At 42.1% G+C, this 24,646-nt stretch overlaps 1 protein-coding gene and 1 long non-coding RNA gene across 2 annotated transcripts in view; one reads left to right on the forward strand and one right to left on the reverse strand.

The window, feature by feature from the left end:
* Nucleotides 1-24,646, reverse strand: part of LOC119029989 (netrin receptor UNC5D-like) — a 187,991-nt gene that overhangs the window by 24,717 nt on the left and 138,628 nt on the right. Inside the window, exons 7-12 of the mRNA XM_037117275.1 lie at nucleotides 12,277-12,451; nucleotides 11,000-11,167; nucleotides 7,980-8,144; nucleotides 7,592-7,624; nucleotides 5,019-5,204; nucleotides 764-913 (exon numbers count right to left, since the gene is read on the reverse strand). Of these exons, the coding sequence (XP_036973170.1) occupies nucleotides 764-913; nucleotides 5,019-5,204; nucleotides 7,592-7,624; nucleotides 7,980-8,144; nucleotides 11,000-11,167; nucleotides 12,277-12,451 (877 nt within the window). The remainder of the gene's footprint in view (nucleotides 1-763; nucleotides 914-5,018; nucleotides 5,205-7,591; nucleotides 7,625-7,979; nucleotides 8,145-10,999; nucleotides 11,168-12,276; nucleotides 12,452-24,646) is intronic.
* LOC119029991 lies at nucleotides 8,502-10,984 on the forward strand. The gene is made up of 3 exons (XR_005078146.1): nucleotides 8,502-9,248; nucleotides 9,337-9,403; nucleotides 10,851-10,984. It is a non-coding gene; the product is annotated as an uncharacterized LOC119029991 (long non-coding RNA).

The following is a 24,646-nucleotide window of genomic DNA, read 5'->3' on the forward strand; positions in this document are numbered from 1 at the left end:
TCATTCTGACTTAAAAAAAAACCAAACAAACAAAAAAACAAACTCAAGGACACATTTGTGAGGAATGGATGAAACAGTGTGTGGATCTTCTTTAACAAGTTGTAAAAGTCTGCATGTTTAGCAATCTAGTTTACTAGTTTGTGTCTTGAAATATTACATTACTAAAGAAGAAAATGCTATTGGGGTAGTGTTACGCTTGTACGCTGTCCTCATCCTCAAAGCTTCTTTTCTCTTGTGACAACAAAAGTGAATTGCACCGTTTGAAATTGCAAAAGCTTAGCGGCCGAACAGAGTTTAATAGAACAAAGTAGCATTTGTATTTTATTCAGCCTTTTCTTAGTTTAAAAAAAAAAAAAAAGATCAGCTGGAGGCATAACAAAGCCAGCTGGAGACTCCGAATCTACATGCAACAGTTGTCACTTCAGCCAAGCAGAGATGACGGTCCACCTCTGTCGGAAATCAAGGAGCCATTGTTTCCAAAATTACCGCCAATTAATAGTACTGAAATCGCTGTGAAAGCGCGCTAACAAAGGGGGACTAAGTCAACAGTCAATTTGTGATGCCAGCTGATTTTCCACAACCATTTTCTCCAGATGACAGCTTTCCCAGAGATTGCTTGAAGAGAGAAAACCGGCTCAAAGCAAGATGGATTGCCCGTCAGACATCGACAGAAGAACTCTACTCTTCTCTGTAATTATTTGCCTCTTCAAAAGTGGTTTGACGCCCTCAGACACGGGCTTTCAAAACACTTCTGCTTCCTCACCTTTGACCTTGAGATCAGGCAACGGGTCGAGCAGCGAGCGCTCGGCCATCAGCTCCTTGTCGATGGAGTCCTGGAAACACATGGGGCTGGTGTAGGTACGCGACACTGTCAGATCGGGTTGCATGGATGAATTAATAAGCAGCGGGTTTGCTGAAAAAAAAAAACAGGAAAAAACAAAACAAAACAGGCAAATTACTGTCAGCAATTAGACGTCTTTGAGCAACGATTACACTTCAGGAGAGCGACACTTCAAACTCGACTGCCGCCATCAACGACAGGAAAAACAAAAGAGCATGTCACGACAATTAGTTTTTATCCACCTGTGAGCATCGCTATAATATCATCGCCATGGAAACATGAATAGCGTACACCTCGCTGTGCCGGTGTCTCAATTAAAAGTGACAAAGGGCGAATAAGAGCGGCTACGGTGACCTGATGTAGTGCTTCAATTTGATTTCACAGCGGTACAAAACAAATCTGTGACACAGTATTGCCACTGAATTAGATTACATGTTGATTAATGGGGATTATTATGGGAGTGTTTAACTTTATCTTTACGTTTACATTCCGACTTCAGGGAGGTGCAGGAAGATATACAGATGATGCTAAACCAGTCACATACTGCAGCCGTGTCATGTGTGTTGTAATAAACTCAGACTCACAGTGCGACCCTGTGGATCAGTCATGAAACACAGCACAGAGACCGTTATTATAGCATCAAACAAGTGTATTATTCATCGAGGGGTTATAGAAGATAAGGTCGATTTTTCTGTAAAGTGATGCGATTTTGTGATAAATGACTTGCCGACATCGTGTCAACGAGCACGACGACGGAAGACACGGCTGAGGAAACGGCACAGAGCCTCCTAATGAGCAAAGAAACGAAGATTGCCACTTCATTTTGTTGGGAATTTGTCGAGCTGTTTGATGCAGTGACTCATGATCAAGGACGAGCCTGCTTTAAAAAAAGAAGAGAAATAAAATGATTACTGTGTGAATACTGCAGGCTGTAAATGTATAAGGAGGGGAGGACATGTTGGATTTTTTTTTTTTTTTTTATGGAGGTCTGGCCTCCCCTATCAACGGCAACAGGGACCGAGATTAAAGCTGCGCCTGCCTACTGCTGTGTTATCAAAATGAACTTTATCGCACCCTGCTGAGAGCTGTTGCCGTGGCGACCCGTAATGCCAGCCTTGTAAAAATATGCTTCAATCAGCGGGGCAAGAAAAAAACAAAAAACAAAACACAAAACACGCACCACGCTCCGGAGCTGGGATGTTTTTCTGTGTTTAAAGGCATGGGACTGCAGAGGCACTAATAAATTACATTTTTTAATTTTGAAATCATGAATAATTTATTGATGTTTTGTTATAAGTAAGATAAAACTAAAAGCAGCCAGTAATGTCACGAACCTTCCACCCAGATGAGGCACTTCTTGTCATACAATTTGTGCAGAAAGAAAAGGTCTAAGTAATAATAGATTAGAGTTAAGTTGTACATTTGTTTAGAATGCAGAAATGTGCTCGTTGCCACATGTTTTTTCAGCGGGCCCTTTATTGCTCGGGGCGTGCTGATGTTTGCAATAAAGCAATAAATGCATGCTTTGCGTTATGGATTAGGCTCTATTCTGTATGTTATTGGACAGTTAGTGCACCACAGCGCAGGCAGCGAGAATCTCCACAAGGCTCAAGTGAACAAACTGAAAAATTAAATACAGTCATTTTGGGGCCCTAAAGCATTTTGAATAATTGATGCTGTTGTATCACAATGCAAAGAAACACATGCATAATTCATACAGACACAAATATATACAAATACAAAACTGTGCGGCTCGCTGGCATTCTGCAGTTTTAATTACACAGACTGACATGATATGATGACATTATATAGAATGTGAGCGCAGTTTGAATTTGAATGAAAGTAAACATGAACAAAACTAACAATGTTTCTGGGTGTGTGTGTGTTTCATGTTTTTGTCACCTATACAGAGAAGCTAAAAGATAAAATGTTTTCCTCTCTTCTTCATTCATGTATAGTTCTAACCTGCGAAGGAGAATGAAACTTAATTTATATCTTCAAACTTAACTTGATTTTCTACAGATTTCAGTGTTGTTTGACTCATCAAAGCGATTTGTCATAGTTTAAGCTGTGTTTCTGTCTATTTCCTGCTTTATTTTGAAGTTACCTCCTCCTGTGTCACGTCTCACTTTCTACTTCCTCCCTTTGTCCTTTTTCCTGCCCTTCTTGGTCTTTCAGTTATCTTTTTGTCCACTGTGTTTCCATGAGTCTGCTGTTTTGTGTTGCCCTTGTGTACCTGTGTTTCTCTTTCACATCTTCCATCGTCTATTTTGTTTCTGGTTCCCCGTGTTGTTCCTGGTTTGTACTCTGTCTTTTGTTTGTACTTTGCTCTTTTTGGTTTTATACTTTGTTTTCTTTTTGCTTTTGTTCTTGGGTTTCTGGAGTTTTGCCATCTGCCTTTTGTTTTCTTCTATTTTTGGATTCTCTGCTTTTATTTCCTTTGAAAGCTCGCTTTTCGTTAGTCACTTGTCTTGCCTGTATGTCTTGGGTTTGGGTCCCTTTGTTTAACCTCAACATGTTTAAAATAGTGTGATAGCAGTTAAAGGTGCGAATAACAGAGTGACTTAGGATACTATCACAAAATACCCCTAAAAAGGTAAAAAAAAAAACAAAAAACAAAACAGGAATTATGTATTTATTCACTGCATCTTGGTGTCCATTTCACTACATTTGATAAGGGAAATGAAACAACTTAATAAACAGTGTATAGAGTCTTTGTTTAGAGCCTCTTTAACACATGAACCCACTACCTTTTACACAGAGATTCAGTAATAGCGTACAAAGGTTTGCCTCATCAGCTAGGACATAAGACCACTCGCCTCTGTTACAGCTCTGTTCGGCTGGCGGATCAGAGGCAGGACGAAACAACATCACAACATTATAACAAAAAGGAGTATAAGGGGGGCTACTGACTGCAACTTGTCTATGTCAACGTGTGTCCAACGTAAAATTCTCACGGTGAAATGTTTAAAGGACGGATAAAACTACGTCTTGATAAAATATTTCAAATATGTAAATTCATTTTGTTGAAATGTTTTCTGCAGAGACTCGTGAATATGCAACTCAGCTGGAAGTATAGCAATTTTCAGCACCAGTGTATCGATAAAGAGGCACCTGACGTGATGCGATATATTGGTGTACTCACATTCTGTCAAACCACAATTGTAGTCCTCAACCTCCATCATTTCCCTTTTGCTAATTTATAACACGACATCAATCAAATCCTCATATTTTTGCCCACAAAGCTTGTGATTAACAATACATTCACAATATGCATAATTAAAAAATCTTAGTTAGAAATTTCAGAGAAGACACAACCATGAGAACTGGCCTTTACACCGGACTGATTTGTGTGATTGTGTCCGGCCATTCTGAGAGTGAAGATGAACCCATTTTGTCGAGGCGGATGTAGCCGCACGGCCGAGGTTATATTTATGCAAATGAGGCACTGAAGGGCAATTTAAGTACTTGTCTTTAACTGCTCCTTAGCAACCTCTTTTGACAAAGTCAAGCTCGTAGAACATTGTTTGGACCTTTTAATAGTGAAGAAATCACAATCAGAACTCCTTTCATGCATGCTGAGCTTTGCCTTCCCCCCGATTCCTAATAGAGATTTAACACAGCGCGACTTGCAAATGCAAATCAACACACACGTTTAAATGGGGATGAAGACAGGAGTCTATACTGGGCTGAGCCATAATTAGCACCCACAACTGCTGGGTCTACATACTGTTTCAGGTCCTCCCTCTTTGAGTTGATTAAGTACCTGAAGCTATCATACAGCAGCAGGAGTGATAGGTGTGTTTCAACTCTCCCCTCTAATTTATGGGCTGTGCTAAATGTAATTATACAGGAATCAAACAGCGTGCATAACATAATTAATTAAATAAATCATCCAACATGGCACCAGACTCCTGCAAATTAACCAAACAGCTGTACTATTGCAGATATTCAGCATATTCTGAAAAAAACATCCACCTCAGGAATCGATCCGACTGTTTTCGGGGGGAAATTATTTCAGGAGGCATAATAAATGGTGTGTATCTGATCGTAGAAAACCAAGGCTTTTATTAATCATTGTATCTTTACCTCATAAGTACTTCGTCCATTGTTACTTCGAGTTTAGTAGCACTCTGTGGCACAAGTTTAGGCGGACGTCACAGAGTCCCTGGCTCACCTTGACGAGAGGTCTTGAAGCTGAAGGACTGGAAGCCCCCGGTGAGGGCCGAGGAGTCGATGACATCAACGCCGTACTCGCTCTGGCTCCTTCGGTAAAGAGTGACAGCGATGATCAGAAGCACCACCGTCACCACCCCCGCAGCGAGGCCTGAATACAAGGCCACGTCACTGCTGTTCTCCACACCTTGGAAAGTAAGAGTGAGTAAGAGAGAAGCACATTTTCTCAGCGACTTTTTGTTTTTTCTTTTTTCTTTTTAGTGCACTGCGCTTAATTAGGACGCGAGGAGACATTTTTCTCCCCCGGAATAAACTGGAAAACTGTGCTGCAGAGGAACATCAGCTGAATTAAAGTTGCGAAAAAAAATCTTTCATAGGAGGCGAGCCTACCTCGGTTTCAAAACTACTTTAGCGCCTGTTCTTGTTTTCCGTTCCTCGTCTGCCCTGCCTCCTGATGCACAGCTTCATTGTTCCATCCTGGAGTGCTAAAGCTGCTAATGAGGAACCTCGGAAGGAAGGCGATTATAATCAACCCAGCACCTGACTGTCATTTCAAACACCGCTTGGCTCTGCTGTTGGAGGCACTCTGCGTTCCACTGGGATAATGTGACAAAACCAATTCATTAAATTAGCTCATCGGCAATGATTATGCTCTATCTGGTCCCACCAGTACTGCAGCGTCCAACTCCACAAAGGGGAAAAGAAAGAACGGGAAATAAAGGGGCTGCTAGCTTATTCTTAAAAGATAATGAGATCTGCACTGAAACAGGACATGCTGCGAAATCCTCTAAGTAGCCTGAAGCTCAAATGGGGAGAAATGGACAAAATATGCAAAGCGGCATTAACAGCTACAGTAGCAGGTTAATTGAGGGCTTGGGAAGTTTTTGGCAGCCTGGCTGCATTCTTTTCCCCTGTTTCTGACAAACAAACATACGTAACCGTGTTAAAGGACGAGTAAGGAGAACATGTGCACGTAGCTTAGCAGGAATCAAATTATAGTTGTCACTGTGCAAAATAAACAGCAGTCATCATAACATAAATGGCCAAATAGCATAGTCAGCAATAATGCATGAAGCAATAACTATACAGTAGTTAACCACCGGCTGCGTGGCTTTAAATTCTTTACCTGATGTATTTAAAAATAATGGTGTTCACAGATAATTGGCACCGAGACAGTAACGGGTGGGAGCAGTGTAAAGAACTGAGCATCATCCGTAACTGTTTTAAAACAAGTGTACCACAAAAAGCCACAAAAAAGGCTATAATTTTGAACATTTCTCAATTCTTTTATTTCCCCAGTGAGCTACTCGTTCCTAGGCTGTGGTATAGGGACACCTGGTGTTAGCTTGAGACCAGGGTACAAAGTCTAGAGTCTAAAGAGTATGCTAACATTTCACCTGCCACTCAAAAAATGACCACTGTATTTTTTGGGCTGGTGAGTCGAGCAAATCTTCCATCCACATGCATATTTTACCAGCATCTGGCTGGTGGCTGTAGCTCATTCTGTGCCCTTCTTGCACCACCACAGGCCGTCTGTGACACTCGCCCAAAGCCAGAGCCAGAACCTGAATAATGCAGATTAACTAGGCGACCGGCTGCGTATTTGACCAGGAATGCCTGTTTATGGAGCGCAGCAGCCACTGACATATTAGGTGATCTACAAATCGCTGTTTACTCACAGCCTACTCAGAGAGTGGCTACAACTCAAGGGGAATTTTGAGATCACGGAAACTCATGTGGGCTAAATCTAAGCACTTTCAAGGACCCCTTTAGTGCTCGGTAGAAACACTTTCAAGGTCTTAACTGTTTTTTTTTTTTAATCCAAGAACTTTCAAGTATCCTTGGCAACTCTGTTAATTACTGTTAAAGTCCGTCAATAATAAGACATGAATTAACTTTTCAGCAAGAGTCAAAATGGACGCCAGTGGTGGAGACGACACTCACTAGAAGTCACACCTACAGTCAGGAATGCTCCCGGCAGGCCTGGAAAGTGACTTGCTTTCAACAGAAATGCATTTTTTCTCCTTCATCTGCTGAAATGCACGCCAGCAACAAACTGAAGAATGACTTGTATTTCCCACTTAGTATTCATACATACTGTCAGTCACAACATCTGTATCCAAAATAACCCTCGCCTCTATTTTTAAGTTAAGGGAGACTTTCACGATGAGTCATGCACGGCGTTGTTAGTTTTCACAACCCCACCTGTCAGAGGGATTTTTATTCCTTTTTCATTCCGTAGCTACTTTCCAGCAATCATAATGAAAGTGTTGTTTCCTGTTTTTAGCATAATATGCTCTCGTTGTCTGGCTGAATATATTTCTCTCACTTATTGCCAGTTCACCGTGCTGAATCGGACTAATGGTCCCCAATAAAAACACTGTGTTGGCACTGTTCTCGCTCGACAAACGTGGACTTTTGTTACCTCGCATTTCCGACAAATAGCCAAGCATCCGATGAAACAATGTGAGCAATTTATGACAATGATGATGACACTAAACGGCAGCGGTGAGGCCATCGGAAAACAGCATTGTTGTAGACGCTTATATCTTTAGAATAATAGGAGAAACTCACCCTGTGGCTTCACATCATGTAGCAGCTTTCGATCTGCAGAGACGAGAGAGAGAAAAAAAGAGAATTTCAAAGTTTCTCTTTAACCTTTTTGAACAATACGAGTGTTATTTGATTACTGCTTGTGTATGCATCCGTGCCTGTGCACACTGTCGGTTATGTACGTGGAGTGGATGAATAATGAAGACGGATGAGGCCTCTGCTAATGAGCATGATTATGATGACGATCATGATCTGGCCCACACTGCCAAAAAAATTACGAACAGTAAAATCTGTAATGACACAGTCCCCGAACACAATGGGGCTGACAGTAAACTATCCCCCCCCCCCCCCCACCACCCCCAAGTGTCATGAATCAGTGGATGGAGATGCTGATGCTGATGTCACCCACTCTGTGTGCAGAGGCCGCCAGTGCAGTTGTCTGTAGCCAGCGCCACGCCGTCGCACAGCCGCCCACCATGTTTGGGCTCCGGCGCCGTGCACTCTCTGCTGCGCTGCCTCTCACAGTCCGAACTGCACACCGACCACTCGCTCCACTCTCCCCAGCCGCCGTCCACTGAAAGAATCAGATACAGAGGTTCAGGCGAACACAGGGATGCGCATCTGTAGCCCAAGTGCATAATGCATGGGCCGCATGTGTTGTCGACCCTCAGTTCTACACAGAGATGTGTGAACGAACACGCTCATACAAGCAAAAGTACAAACGCATAAATAAAATACAGGGGGGGAAAAAAGATACGCAGGCGGGAAAAAAAAAAAATCAACTGACACGATAAAGATGCTCACTTCTCTTCAAAAGACTCCAACATCAAGGCGAAGTGGATTCGCTTAAAAGTTCTCCGGGACTTTATAAAAAAACAATTTCAAGGTAAGAGCTGAACTACTATCTATACAAAAACATTTTCCTCCTGCGGGGCACATAAATGTTTTGCCGTCTTGCTGACTCGGAGCACAAAGACACCCTGCTTATGCCACACTCCATCAAGTCTTCTCTTCCCACCTCCAAATGCTCTAAAAAGTTCCCCTTCTTCCTGCTAATCTAAACGCAAATGCACGCCGTTTATGTTCAAACTCAGATGCGGCAGAAAGAACTCTTCAGACGGAGGCGTTTGGCAAAGAGGAGATAATATTTAGAGGAATGCACTGCCTTCCCCTGATAATTTTTTTTTTTTTTTTCCCACTTAAACCTGATGAGCTTTTTCTTTTATTCTGGTGCTATGGTTGAAATCATAAATTCAGGCTTGTCTGGGAAAAAAACAAAAAACACTTGGGTGGAGCAGATTACACTGAAGTTTTGATAAGTGGAACCGCTGCTCTGCTCTGCATCTCACAAAGCTAAGCCTCTGCTTGTTTGTTCTTTTGCTCAGGTTCACTTTATCGCTCCCCCCCCCCCCACTCCTCCTCTCTCCATTTCCTATTTAGTTTCTTCTCATTTGCTGTTTAATTAGGCTCCACCGCATCAGATTCCAGATACAAGCCGTCGTCAGTATCAGCAGCGGAGACACTCACAGTGAAAATGTGACCGAACGAGAGGACACCGCCGCTAAACTTCTAAAGCACGCCTCCGGCTTTTTGAACTGATTTTTCCTACTTTCCAGGCCGACACGGTTCTCTGTTCATTCCAGGTGCCGAAATCAACTTACAGGGACTTTAAACTCTCGTGAGTAATCAATTACAAAGACCGTTTGGTTGCCTTCACTTTCTGTCACTTTCACTTTAATGTTGTGTGGCGATATGTTTATGAGCAGAGAGGAAATGCTCCCCGCCATTAATGCAGTCAAGGACGCGCTGACATTGGAGGATTCTTAAAAGACGGTAAGCAAACAGAGGTGCTTTTAAAAGGAATAGTTCAACATTTTTTGGGAAACACACTTGACCCGCTTTTCTTGTGAAGAGTTAGTCAGTCAAATAAGACGATCTGTGTGCTGCACTATTTCTGAGTCAGACATAGATACACTGACTTCAGAAGGTCAATGCATCCAGCTAAGAAAGTCTTCCAGGCTGTAACTCCTCGTAAAACAACACATTTTTTTTTTGTTACACTTTGATTTTTGGTACAGTTTCAAACAAACAAGGCTTCGTTGTTATTTTCAATGCGGGACTGCATAATGACATTTAGCTGTAGCCAATCTCCTTAATAAATAATTAAGCAGCAGAATATAAATAGCACTGAGGAAATAAATAAAGAAAGAACAATATATCATATTTATGAATGAAATATTGATACTGTGTAAATAATACACATATCATGGAGATTGTTCGGCCTGGTGCATGTTTTGTTTATAAGTCGATCTTGTTGCCTCTTTGCTAGTAACTGAGTCGTTAATAGTCATTTTGTACATGTTTCTTTTTCTACAACTACGCTCACAGGCTCTCTCCGCCTCCCTACATTTGTATATAAGTTAAAGATATATTTGATTGTCCTCATCATGAAGATGCTTGGCCAAGATAACTGTGTAGTGAAAATCAGATATGGTGACAGCTCTAATCATTAGAAAAATAAACAGTTTTACAGACACAGATTTTTTGTATGGATGTGTATAAATGGAAGTTTTTCAGGGATATGAGACCTCAAACAGGCATCAAACAATCCAAACTAGTCTGCTGATGTCTCGGTAGCCGACTTACTAGCTTCACTAGCAAACATTACATCAGTCGTTGCTGATTTGTGCCATGACAGTCCCACATTTTGATCTCACCTTCACATTCCCCCTTCTTTGATGGCACATGCTGCCTGAAATGTGTGTGCAAATTGGTACCACTCCTCTAATATCAGTGCAGACTGGCAGGGGAGGAGCATGGGGTGCTAATGTTAGCCTATAAAGCTTGTCTACTGGCCAGGTAGTGAAGCAGTGCTAACTTTATTTGATGACTTGATTGGAACTACGAGCACACCTGAAGGCGGCATATTGGAGTTGCCCGGTAATATTCTCTTTACCTATCAATTAATAAGGAGGGATTTCAACCACCACCCCATGTAACTCTGTTCTGAGGGGGCACTGGATAATGAGGGGTAGGGGTGAAAAATTGGAAACAGAATTAAGCCATGGCGTTGGAAGACTGATTTTAATACCTTCAGACGGAGCCAGACAAGCTGTTGCCACCCATGATTCCCATCTTCATGCAAAGCTAAGATAATGGCCTGCTGGCTCAGGCTTCATATTTCATGGGCAGATATTAATCCTCCCATGTAACTCCTGGAATGAAATCAAATGAAGAGTCTTCTCCAAAAAAATGATGCACCGTTCCTTTTATTTCACAGTATATTTCCATGAACGCGTTGCTTTCAACGCACCTGAATCTCCAAATCTCAGCGTTGCCTTGAATGCAGCCCAGGAGTCATCCTACAAACTGCAAAGTGTGAGGCGGAAGCACAGATTTAAGCGTGGAGGCGAACTTCCTCGTGCTCACCTGGACACAGTGTGTTGCAGGTGCTCTTCTGCACCGACATGCCCTCGCAGAAGGCTCCCCCGTTGAGAGGGGCCGGATTTGTGCACGTGCGAGAACGTTTCTGCACGCCGCGACCGCAGCGCACGTTGCAGGGGGACCAGTCCGTCCACGATGACCAGCCTCCATTCACTGTATGTGTCAAAGAAATGAAAGGGAGGAAATGCAAGAGATACAACAAAGAATGAAAACTGGGACAATAGTATTTTCCGTCAGCAGAAACAGAACCACGCTGACAGCACAGGGGTTCACTTAGAGAGACAATGAGAAACGTCTTATCATGGAAAAAAAGTCTTTACAAAGATGATCAATGGTGCCTTCCCTTCTTCTTTCTCTGATTTGTTGCTTAAAATAATGCACTATGATCAACTTATCTGCTCATTTGCTGTCACAACGCAGGAAAGAAATACTGTACTTCGCTATTGGACATCTGTCTGCGGCTATCGGGAGTAGTAAAGCCTGTCAGAGACTTCATTAGCATTAAGGAAATTAATGATTGAAGGGCCTCAACAAAGGGATGTTAAAAAGAATTAGATGAATTCCTACAGCCGGTAAATGTCCTCCCTGATATGAAAATAAATAAAACTAACAGAAATGAAAGGTCAGTAAAACAAGCACCGAAACACTCCAATTAACAAGGTGTTCCTCTGGTGTGAAAGGGAGGTGGTGCTAGCGTGACATTATAATTTCACTTATTCTCTGTCGTCCCTGCAGAGCTCTCTGTGGGGCGATAAAAAAAGAAAAAAAAAAAAAAGCTGGAAACAGTCTCGGCTAGCCTGGAGCTTTACAGAGCGTTCAACACAAGCGTTTAGTGCTGGCAGATAAAAGCCGGGGAATTGTGACAGCCCACGTCAGCTGCCTCCACCGCTATTAATTATTGAGCTCTTGTAAATATTGTGCCTGTGTCTCCTTGTGTCTTACACACCCGAGAGATCACTTGCCCATTACCTGCTCATTAGACTCTCGTGTGAATAAAGACCACACGCTGCGGCTGAGCAGTGCTTTTTTTTTTCCTTGCATTAATGTCTTTGGGGGAATTTGCTTATGTTGCCAATTTGACAGCTGACCTTTGTAGGAAATAATTTGAAGGAGACTAGAAAGCAGTTTGATGATCTCTTTGTCAAACTTAAGGAGTTCTACTTTGCTTGCCTGTTTGACTGAGGCAGAAATCTAATCCAAGACACATTTTTTTAAATAGAATATAACCACATATATTGCATATCACGAATCTGACACCTTACCGTAGACTACAACAGTGGCAGTGGCGCTGCGTCTCTTCGCCACGATGTTGCTGGCGACGCAGGTATAGTTTCCGGAATCAGAGAGGCGGGCTTCGGAGATGATGAGATTGTGGTCGCCTCTCGTGTCAGCGACACCTTCAGAGGCGAGGGGCTCTTCATTTTTCAGCCATTCCACCTGAGAATAGCAGAGAAGGCTACATGAGTGACATAAACTAAACATAAACTAACTATTTCAACTGTTCAAGCCAATATAATGCATTAGCCTTCTTTTAGCTAATCTATTTATATTTACATTACTTAACACCTGTGGACATTACCTATTTCAACCATTTAAACTTCACTTAGAGGTTACTATTTCATCTGCTAGCATGCTAACTAGCCTCCACAGACTCTCATTTGCAGCTTGATAATATGTTGTATTTTGTTTTCAATTTGTAATCAGATTTGCTGTGTTACATCATCTCACACTGTTATTTCTTGAGTTTGTGTGAAGTTCTTTAAATGTAGGCTACACCCGCCATGGGGCGAGTACCCCTTGCTGGGAATCACTACATTACACGATCACTAAGCTGTTTCTTGTGCTAACCACAACATTGTCCTCGGGGTAAAGCTCCACTGGAGTAAAATACATTGTAGCAGCGTAATAAGATTGATATGGTTCGGACATCTTGGTGTAATCTTGGTCTCACCAGCTCTGTCAAATCAGTTACAAAGTCTGTATTCTACCATCTTCAAAAGATAGCGAGAATCAGAGGATTCATGTCCAAACAGGACTTAGAGAAACTAATCCACGCTTTCATTTCCAGCAAGTTACGTAACTTAAATGGTTGTCTCTCAGGTTTTTCCCCTCAAAAACTCTTAGTGCATTCAGAATGCTGCTGCCAAAGACCCGACAAAGACCAAGAAAACTGAACACATCACACAGTTTCCCAGGGCTCTTTCACTTGCTTCTAGTGTGTCAGAGAACAGAGTTTAAAGCACTGCAGCTTGTCAATGAATCTCTCAATGGCTTTCAAAAAAAGAATCTGTCTTTTCACATGTTGAACCCTCTCCACCTTTCAGGTCATGCTGCGAACTGTTCCCAGAGTGCAAAGCAAACACGGAGAAGCAGCGTTTAGTTACTCTGCACCACAAAGCTGGAACAAACTTCCAGAGGATGACTTGCACCAACTTTGACCACCACGACGATGTTTTGCTTCAGCCATACAATGTCGTTTTTTTCCCCCTTAATTTTTTTTCATCTTCATTTCAATGTTTCTTTCTCTGCTGTTTTTTTTTAAAACACTTTAAAATTGCTTTTGCGTATGAAATGTGCAATGCAAGTAAACTTACCTTGCCCGTTATTCACGTAGAATAATAGTGTTAAGAAAGGCAGTACATATTCATATACATATGGCAGTTTTATATTTTAAATTTGTTATGTTTCAGCAATGTTGAGGTTGAATCATACACAGTTGTTGCGTAAGATTACCGTATGGAAACAGCTCCATATAGGGAGGGAGTTAGGGATGGTCAGCAGACGAAACAACGACACCACTTTCATTCAGGAGAACCGAACGTAACGTAAGTCACTTAGGTTACGTAGGTTTGTTTGTAATGAAAGAAGTAACGAAGTGATCAAAACCCAAATCATGATGTTTTCCTAAACCTAACCAAGTAGTTTTCTTGCCTAAACCCTAAACAAACTGTGACAGTTTGCGGAGCATTTTTCTCTTTATCATAGAGGTTTTAATATGGTGCACGACATCAGAGGGCTCTAACAGAATATACTGAGATATGTTCTTGTTTCTTTTTCCTCTGAACCATGGAGTTTCTTGGATTCCTCACTATCTATTACGCTAAGCGACAGAACCACGTTCTTATTGCGCGATTGTAGGAAAGAAAGGTGTAACATGGCCGACATCCAGTCAGAGGGAGTGATGCAGTAGGGCACGTCTCCTACAGTTACCAATTCACTGGCTGCGTGGTGAGTGAAAGTAATAAGGAACTACAAAATAAAAGGACGCTCTGTTGATGCTCCCCTCCTCGCATGACCGGCCCTGTAAATTGCTATTAATGTGCCACTGGCTTGAGCTTTTCATTGAGAGAGACGAGCCGGGGCACGAGGGAGCAGGGTTTGATTTATGGCAGTGTATTTGAGGATTAAAAACTCCGCCCCCACTGGGAGCGCCGTGTGTTTGTTCTCGAGTGTGTGTTTGTGTGCGGCGAGCGTCCGCCGTGTGTCTGTGCTCGAGTGTGTGTTTGCGAGTGTCCATTTGCCGAGGGAATACAACAACCGCCAACAAACTCAGAGATTGCTTTGCTCTTTCGAAGCACCCCTGGATGAAAAAAATTGAGCCGGGAAATCAATAAATCAGGAGTCATGTTGTCACAAACGTTTTCTTTTCTTTCTTTTTTTTTTCTCCTTTTGATGGCTCCTGAAGTCTTTCATCATGTGCCTTTAATTTCACTTCTTTTTTTTTTTTTTCAACATTTGGCACCACAGCTTTCAAGACCAAGCCAAACCAGCCAAGCCAAGCCAAGACTGGTGGGCTGCTGCTTTCGGTCGTTCCATCAATTCTTGTCTTTATGTTGCCTTTCACTATTTCACACCTTCAGTGTCTAATCAACCCCTGTGTTGCCGTCCACGCTGTATTACATTCTCCAAAGCTGCCACTATCAATCTACTACGTTAGGGAAGCAGTAATTTCCAACCTTCTATGCTGGAAAAATAGAGCAAGATGGTATTTTAATCACAAAAATAATTCTGCCTTATTCTGTGGTCCATCTGTACGCCTGTTGGTGTCTGCTTGTTTGCCTCGAAGGGTCTCACAGTCTTATAAATATATAGTACAGTCTGTTGCACGGTTCTCCTTCCTCTGATTGCATAAAGCTTACCTCCTCTAATCGACTGTGGCTCTATCTGGTATCTTGGAAGTAGGGAATTAACCTTGCAGCCTCTCTGCAAACAACTGCAGCGTCTTTTTTCGCAAAAAGGATGACAGAGGTGAGCTCTGTTGTTTTCACCGGGGGTCACATTACGCAGAAAAGTCTGTGTATTGCGAAACAGATTCTCCCCTCGGAGGCATCTCTAATGTCAGACTAAACATCTCTAAAATGCACGACTCTGAGGGGGCTGAGTTCATTTGAGGGCGAACACTGGTAAAAATAAAAAGTCAAATCCAGGTGGGCGGGGGAGATGAGGCAATTTTTTCTCCAACGGGGGATCAGGGTAGGAAGCAGGGGTCCAATAAGGCAGGCAGTGGGGTCGTAACAGGCAAAACTGAGGCAGGTAGAGAACATGGCTGGATCTGAAGGACGACGTGCCGGGAGATAAATGGATGACTGGGCCGGTATATGTATGCTACTGGGCTGATATGGAAGTGGGAGGTGGACTCTGTGGCATATTTGCCCACCCCTTCTAATTTTCCTGGAAGACTTCCCATTTTTCATTGCCCTCTCACAGTTCTCCTGTATTTCCTCCTGATTTATGACAAATATTCACACTTTTTTTTTCTTTATTAGCTGTTGTGACCGGTTCTGGCTCCATACAACCTGTAGTTCACTGTTCTGTTGCAACTCCTTCCCGTCAGTGGAGCACACAAATTTCCAAACATCCTGAAGGGAAGATTTCCCGTTTCTTGTAGACAGTTTTAAAGGATGGGGGAATGCATTTAGCGAAAAAATGCCATGCTGTCAATCACATAAATCATCAGCGAGAGGCTGACGTACACGGGACTGTGGCTTGCACTCTATTGGGCAGGGTGAAGAAATGAACATTTTTGTTAATAAGCAGTTATCATCATTCCTTAAACATCACTAGGAAGCAGTTTTTTTTTTCCATGTCTCAAGGTTTTTTCCTTCCTAGAGTGATGATTTCCTGTTTTTTCACGGACAGTTTTAAAGCAAAAGGGCGTGCATTTTGTAAAATCTGCCACGTCAGTGTTCCTGTCAGTCAGTGGGGGTCACACGGCATCAATCTTCATCAAGGTATTATAGAGCAGCATGTTCTCTAAGGAACAGAGGGGGAAAAAAATGAATGAATGAATGAAAAGTGATGAATATTACTTTATGCCAGAGATTCATGCAAGTTAACACTAGAGGTGGCTGTGGCTCAGAGGTAGAGCCAGTGTTTTGTTTTTCGGAAGGTTGCAGGTTTGATTCCCCTGAACTGCATGTCAAAGTGTCCTTGGGCAAGATACTGAGCCCCAAACTGCTCCTTACATGCTGGTCTCTGCACCTTCTATGGCAGCCGCCACCATCAGTGTATGTGTGTATGAATTTCTCTAAGTTGCTTTGGACAAAAGTGAATTACTGTGCATTGTTATTTCTGAGAATAATACATAAAAATGTTATTATTTTATAACTATATATTATTATAAAAACAACAAGGAACATTCACACAGCAGGCCCACTGTTATATTACTTTTCTTTTACATCCTCACTCAATAAAATGCAGCCTATTTTTACTTCACTGCACGCACAAGTTGTTCTGAGGTGAGAGAAAGTCACATCCTTCAAACAAGATGAAGATACTGGTCACAGAGAATTAGATAAGAAAACTTTAGCTCACACAAGTTAAGTGTTGTAAGGTCAGTTTGGCAACTCACAACATTAATTAATCAGTTGAAAACAAAAATAGCCACTGTCCGTCTATTTAGCACATTAACTTGTAAAATATCAAATTATTTTAAAAAAGACACTTCCATTTATTTCAGAGGAAGAAGAAGAAAGCCCAACTAAAACTGAAGGACTTTCCTCTGCAGGCAGTTATAAACAAGTGCAATAGAGAAACTTAAATCCACTGAATTGAAAATTAACCCCTCAACCCTTTGTTCTCTCTCGACATGTACTCAGACGGGACGCATATTTATAGAGCAGTGCCGAGATTGAACTTGACAGCTACCGAGATTCAACCATTATGTTGCGGTAAATTAAATATATTTCAACATTTAGTGGATAATGTGTCACCTCAGGAAACGCGGCATGAAAAAACCAAATGCACCGCCCGAAGCCAAAGTGGAAACGTGCCCCACTGTATTATATTAAACACATTCTTTTCAATGACAAATCTAATTTTTATCACAAAGTAGCCAGTAAAAAATTAATGAGCACAATATATTCGCGACCACCAGCTATTTTGCAGCAACTTTTCATTAATCTGATATTAAAGTGATGCAGGGCGATGTTTTTTACTCATTTGCCATGTAGCGCGGAGACAGAGAGAAGTCATTGGTGCGCGTTAAATCTGTCTAACTCGTGAATCTGCCGGCTAATGGGGGGTTCAACAAAAGAACAGCGGTACTCTGCTTTATAATAAATACAATACAATTAATGAAATACCTTTATACCCTTCAAAAGTTATCTGACAAAGACTGAATGTTATCTATCATATATATTCATATCTTCGGTGTGGGGTTGTCCACCCCTTGCAGGCAGCCTTTCATTAATTATACATCACAATAAAGAAACACGATCAAAGATGAAACATCTGTGAAATGCCCTCCAAAGTCTTAAATCAGGGTAATTGAAATGACACGGCTGGTATCTTTTTATAAGGAGGCAGAGTGATCAAACTTTCAGAACTGTTTATTACAGTAAAGCTGACCGAGGGGGAACTGTGGGGAGAGTTACTGGACACAGGGTTTGGATCCTGGCCAGGAAAATTTACCACCTGTGACTTCGGACGCTGCACACCTGACCGCTCAACCAGCTCAGCGCACATCAGTGTCTCAGGTAGTTCATTACGCTCACGTACAGGAACTGACCGCAGACCACCCTGCCTGACGGGCATCACTCGTCCGTGCCTCGCCCGAGCCTTCTGTCCGCTCAGTTGCCACCCGCTGCTGAAATTGGATGAATTGGGTCCAGAGAAGAAGAAACGTGCCTCCGACTTTCACTCCGCTTGGTGTGAGACCTTCCCGCCTTTATCGACATTTGCCTTCTGTCTCACTTGCTCGTCCTCTCACTGTCGTCCTGCATCATTCTGTCCTTCGCCTGCTCCTCTTTGAAGGTCTTGCTGGCATTAATGACTCCTCAGCACTCTCAGTCTTTGCAGTTATAGATGTTGATGAAAGTCATCCAGGTCATGGTAATTGAAGCGCTGTATCGGCAGCACCTGGGCCTGTTTCAGTTTCTTGGAGTCGCCTGACTTTAGCCTTTTGAATGATTTGTTATTTGCTTTACTGTTACCTCTTAATTTAACTACTTTAACTGCCTTCACATTCCTGTATCTATTCTATTGATCTGTGGGTTAAAACTGACCATAGAGAGACTTTTATGCTGCAATAAGGTACAATACAAACAGCCACTATATACATTATATACATAGACAGGTGTGTGGGTAGATGGTTGAGGCGCTCAGTCTGCTGCTGTCTCTAACGCTGCCTCCTCTGCTGCTGTTTTAAAGCTTGGCTCCAGCCCCTGATACAATATTGACAGTCCCCGCAGGCAGCATCTAATACAGTATATGTCAATAGGATACTCGACGACAAGCTCCTGGCTAATAATTAAAACTTTTTAATCATGTTTGTCCCCTATCTGAACGACAACACTCTCTTATACACACGGGGTGACAAGAGGACAGAGACGGCTGAAGCACCAAGCACTGAGCCTTCCATTAATGTTTAATACTGGCAGCAGGAACTACGAGGGCTGGGAGAGATTGAGGCCTTGAAACAACATCACAACATCTTGAGGCTAAATCACAATAAACAATATATGACTTGATGTATTGATCTCCTCAAAAGCCCTTTATAAATGCAGGGACGGGGCAACAAAATCAAATATCACAAAATGAATGCCACAAATAAGGATAACATTTTTGCAATTAACGTTTGTTCTAACAACAAACACTTTCACATTTGTACATTTCATAACTACAATATTGACATGTCATATAATGTCATAGTTTATTACCTGACTTTATTTTTAGACGGAGAGGAGAGGTGCTGGAGAAGCCAGTGACCGCTGTTCAAGACTGTGTTCCACCATTTGTAGGTGTCAAACCACTGGACAGTTTTGTAACAGTGCTGGAATTTCTAATTTTGATACATCACAAATATGGGAAAAACTGAACATTGGAAAGTGACACTGAAGGGATAAAAATGTTTGATTTTTATTCAACGATGAATATATTAATGTTTGTGCACTTTGTGTTACGTACAACAGCTTCTACGTTAATTAACTTCTGGTAGAGGTGGAGCTATGTGGGCACTGCAGCAGTCCATGTGTCAACTGGCCACAGTTTTTAGTGTTTTGGTGAAAAAATTGTCTTCAGTATATTCAGAATCTACTGTACAAGTCCACTGGATACTTTCAGGAGACTTTGAGATAATTCCCAGCTGTGTTTGTGAAAAAAGGCTTTAAAATCAGGAAAAGAAAACACTGATGTTGTATCACATACCAATCTATACTCTCGTGACGGTAACACTGATTTACCACACAGATCGTGTCACTGTACCCGATCGACTTAATAGGGTCACAGTATTGGCACCAGTCTATACCAGAAAGTACTTCCCTCACTAGAAAATAGTCTTTTATTATATTACTTCGCCATTTGCCAAAAGAGTGTGCCTCCACCACTTTCACTGACACCCACTGCAGAGTCTCTGCCACGCACTGTGGAGCCCTCTGACATGCCTCTCTGCCACTCAATTTGTCACTGAGGATTCAAGGGTGGATGGAGGAAGGAAGGATTTTCCGTGGCAGGCTCATCCTGACCTGCCTGAGCGTGTTTCGAATGTAGCAAGAACATTTACTCAAGTACAATTTGGAAGGTACTTGTTCTTTATTTGATTTACGGCAAATTTATACTGACATCCCACAACATTTTAGAAGAGAACTATTGAATTTGTTGGAGAAAATCTCTGAATGTTTTTTATATAGATCCACAGCCCACATTACACACAACAGAAGACACAAGTGGTCAGCTCTACAGAGGGCTCATTATGAGTTCTTATAATTTCAATTGTAATTAAAATTATGGATTTATCACCTTGTTTGTGCCTCATTAAAAGTTATTTAACAGTGAAGCCGCGTCATTAGGTAGCTGGTACGGTAGCTCCCAGTTTTACTGTAAAATAAAATGAACAAAATGGAAAATATTATCATTTACTCTGAACGAGAAAGATTTCTCAATTAGTGTAGTAAAAATAAGTAATTTCACAGATGAGTCACTGCAGCGTTTACCGTAGCAGGCTGAAAACAGGCGCCTGTGGTGATTCTTGATTCTGTTCAGCAGCACAAACGTGAACTATTTAACTGCATTTCATGTCCGGCATCACCTCGCGACCAACTTTCCAATCAATCCTTTTTAGTTCCTTATCAATAACAAGTGATCTATGTTTGAGTGTTGAAGTATCGATTACGGCGGCATCGATCTGCCCTTCACTAAGGATCATTCACTCACCCCCGCTGCAATACTGTTGAATTGTTAAGGGCATTATGTGTTTGTGGGACTCTCCGGCCCTGCTGCTGGTATTGGTTCTGTGATGTACTGCGGCTATATTATATATACTGTTCATTGTGTCTTTATTATGGACTGTGGTTGGATTTGTTTAATTCTAAGTCTATGTGTGCAGAAAAGAGGCTGCTTTTAGGATGACTGTAGTAATACTGTATCATATTTCTACAAATGGGCATTAAAACCATTTCAAACAAAGAACAAAGCACAAAATAAAAAGATTAAGAACCCAAGGAGGGGAGGAGGGGAGTAATATTCCAAGAAAAAGAGATTTCCAGGATTAAATTCATCCATTTATCAGAGGAATAATCTTGGTATTGATAATTTCTGAGCACAAAGTGTTATATTCATGAGACACAAACTCACAAGTTTACAATAAAGAAACTTCCAATGTTTCCTGAAAACTTCATGAATCTACAATAAAGCACTCAGAAGTTTCAGGGTGCGATTAAATTGGTTGTTTTCTCTGGTTGCACCTGAAATTTGGGGGTCAGCCTTATGTTCCCACAGCCTTATGTTCCCACAGCCTTATGTTCCCACAGCCTTATGTTCCCACAGCCTTATGTTCCCACAGCCTTATGTTCCCACAGCCTTATGTTCCCACATTTCAAAGACATTTCTTAAAATTAGGCCCTATGTTCCCACATTTCTAGGACATTTTCAAAATTAGGTCTTGTGTTCCTACATTTCCCTTCAATTTAAGCCCTATCCTCCCACAAGATTTTTTGGAAGCACTTTATATGCACCTACAGTCTTTCATTGGCGCACCTAAATGGTCCTGTGAAAATGAAAAAGTTAGTCTCATTAACACGACCAGTGTGAAGAAAAATTAGTCTGGAGCTCTGTTAGAGCCACAAATCTAAGCGTACCAAATTCGTAACCACATTCCAACAATCAGAGAGATTAGAGGGACATTTATGTGGTCAGTTATATCAAGAAAGACAACAGCAGCCAAGGCTGTTAAACGGATTTGCTTGATTGGCAGATTTGTACCACAAAAAGGGCATATGAGCTGAGCGAGCCAAAAGGATAAGCACAATAGAATTAAAGTAGAGAGGTTTCATTTCTTTAAACCAGACTCAGCTGTTGTCTTCTTCAATGTAACTGACCACATAATCGTCCCTCTGGTCCCTCTGTGATCATGGGAGTCAAATATTATGAGAACTGTCTCTTTGGTGGTGAGTGTTTTTTTTTTTTTTGGGAGGCCTTTATCTCAGATAATTCTTACTCTACAGTAAATTAAAATAATCGTCTTGTCCTTTGGTTGGTTTCTCTGTCTCATGTTTTTGCTTTGATTCATCTCTCTCACTCTGCCCCTCCTTCCCTCGTTTCTTTTTCTTTTTTTTTTTTTTTTTTTCCCAGTGTTCGCTCCAGGAAGTGTATAAAACCCGGAGTGTGATTTGCATTCTGTGTCGGTCCTTGAGTCTTTCCCTTCGGGGGGAAGCGATAGAGAGATGCACACGCTGATGAGAAGGCAGGGACAGGACAGACTCAAATGAGCCTGATAAGCCAGCGCCTGGGGAGGACAGGAAACGGATTTGCTTAATTGGCAAATTTGTTCCACTTAGATAGCAGCAACCAGTGTTGAACTACACCACACCTAACCCAGCAAGACGAGGCCTTCCGGCAGGTCCGCTGGTGGCGGGGTTTACGGGGCGTCAAGGTCAATGTGTTGACCATCAAACAGCAGCGTAATTCAAAACTGATCCCCGTAAAGTTTTCGCTGAACTTTCGTCCTTGTTTGCTCATTTTTCCAGCCAGTGCGGTGAGTGCAAAATGAAATTAGCTCATGAAATATTGGAAGCGGCATCAAATGGTCAGCGGGAGGTCCATGAATCGTGCTGCAGGATTTCATTTTCCCTGATAGCTGCAAGCTGTTTGAAGAGGTTGAGACGATGGAGCCAACTGGCCTTGAGCACCGGCGTGTCTGAGCACCGGGAAAAAAAAAAAAAAAAAAAAAAAGGTATCATCTTAAACTTGACTGGCAGAAAAGTCCTGTCCAAATCGTTCCGATTCCCTCCCCTGCATCCGGGGCCTAAACACTCAATTATTCCGAAAAGCAAATGTAACGACCCGCATTTACGATCATTTAAATGGGAAGTGAAGGCGACATGGAGACGATTACAAAGCATTGCAGTAGGTTTTGTTCCATCTGATTCAATTAGGGCTGAGTTTCATTAACACGCGGCAGCCTCCTCCTCCTTTCACTTCGCTCACGCCTGCACCCTCTCCGCCTTCCCTCAGTCATCTGTGGCCTTTTTTCTCCATGCAAAACAACGACTTTCATGAAATCACATTAAACAAATGAGCCCTCCGAATCTGACAGCAGCGTATTCTGGAGGCGGGGGGGCTAAAACCCTTGTTGTGTCCTTGGTTTATCTCCACACCATCTCTGGAAATGTTATGTTCATCACTGAATAATTACATTTAAAGTACTTCAAATGACTTTGGATGAGAGGCTTGATGATTAATTACTCTTGGTAAAAGAATACGGTTAATGTGGCGCTAATGAATGTAAAGCAGTTTTTTTTCCTAAAGTTATCGGAGAGGTTTTTTTTTCTTCCCTCTCTCCGCAACTAAACTTTTAACCTTAAAGAGCCACGGAGTCAATTTTCCCTACAGTTGTTTGGAGCTGGCTAAACTAGTTATTTGCTTGGATGTCAGTTAAAGTCAGCCGTATAATAGATGTCTGACAGAATTTAACATGAGCTCTTCCGACATGCTGGATAAAAAATAAAAAAAAGAAGCACTTTCAGTTTTGAGGCCTGAAAATAGGCCATGCTGTTCCGAGCTTCAGTCGATATTTACACCTATTTCAAATGTGTGTGTGCATGTGTGTTTTTTTTAAGAAGGGTTGGAAGTTTCAAACAGTCCTTGTGCTGCTTGGATGGGCTTTCAGAAAACTGCACTTTATCGGTCATTAGTAGTCTCAAAGTCATATCCTGTGGAGATAAGTGAGCCGCGGGGTGTGCAAGTGTTGCTTCCAAACCTCGTGTTGTAAATAAACAGTGAAGTTACGTAACAGAAAATGACGGTTCTCAGATGGTTCTAATGGCGCCCTAATTGTTTTCACGGAAGCTGCATTCGTTATGCGCTCGTTACTGCGGGCACGGTCTTTATCCTCCGGTGATTTTGATTTTTAGTGCAGACTTGAACAGAGTTCGCGTTCACTCTCCCACACATGATAACCTATTGCACCGAGTGAAGCTTGGTGAATAAGAACATTAAGGTAGGAGGTACTGTAGGGCCGCTTCATCATGGGAAGAATAACAATCATGATTATCTAACAGGATTACTCATTAAATCTGGAAACATCATGCATTTAGTGCTGTGGATATCCCTGAGCTTTAAGCAAATAAAAACACAACGTATTTACTGTAACATTTTGTGACTATTTTACCTTGAAACAACAGCTTTATAAAGAATTTTGATGGCGCAGTGAGTTATGTAAGGGTGAGCGGTGTCTCTGTCTCCACTCTGCGCTAGGTATCTTCAGTGAGCAGCACCAACTATCAGCGGTTTTGGTAAAACTGGATCGTATTTCACTGAGAAAATGTTTCCTGGTTTTCCCTCTGATGTCCTCCGGCTGCTCTGCCTTAACGCTCCGTGATTTACAGAGTTTCCTAAAAGCTAACGGCGTAACTGTTGCAGACAGTAGCTGCACGTTAGCTCTGCTAGCTGACTCTGCAGGGGACCGCCGGGTGTTTGCTTTTCGCAGCAGCTTTGGAGGAGCAGGATTTCAAGTCCAGGGGCCATAAAAGGCACCAGAACCAGCACCAGGTGAGCGGGGAAAATAAAAACAGGGCTCAGCTGCTTCTACAGATGTCATGACAGAGGGGAAGAGCCCGAAGAGGACACTGACAGAAGAAGCTAAGGAGGGAAAAATAGGCATGACTGAGCAAAAGGTGAGTGACAAGAAAAAGTCTG

This window comes from Acanthopagrus latus, chromosome 12 (genome assembly GCF_904848185.1).
Source record: "Acanthopagrus latus isolate v.2019 chromosome 12, fAcaLat1.1, whole genome shotgun sequence".
Lineage (NCBI taxonomy): Eukaryota > Metazoa > Chordata > Actinopteri > Spariformes > Sparidae > Acanthopagrus > Acanthopagrus latus.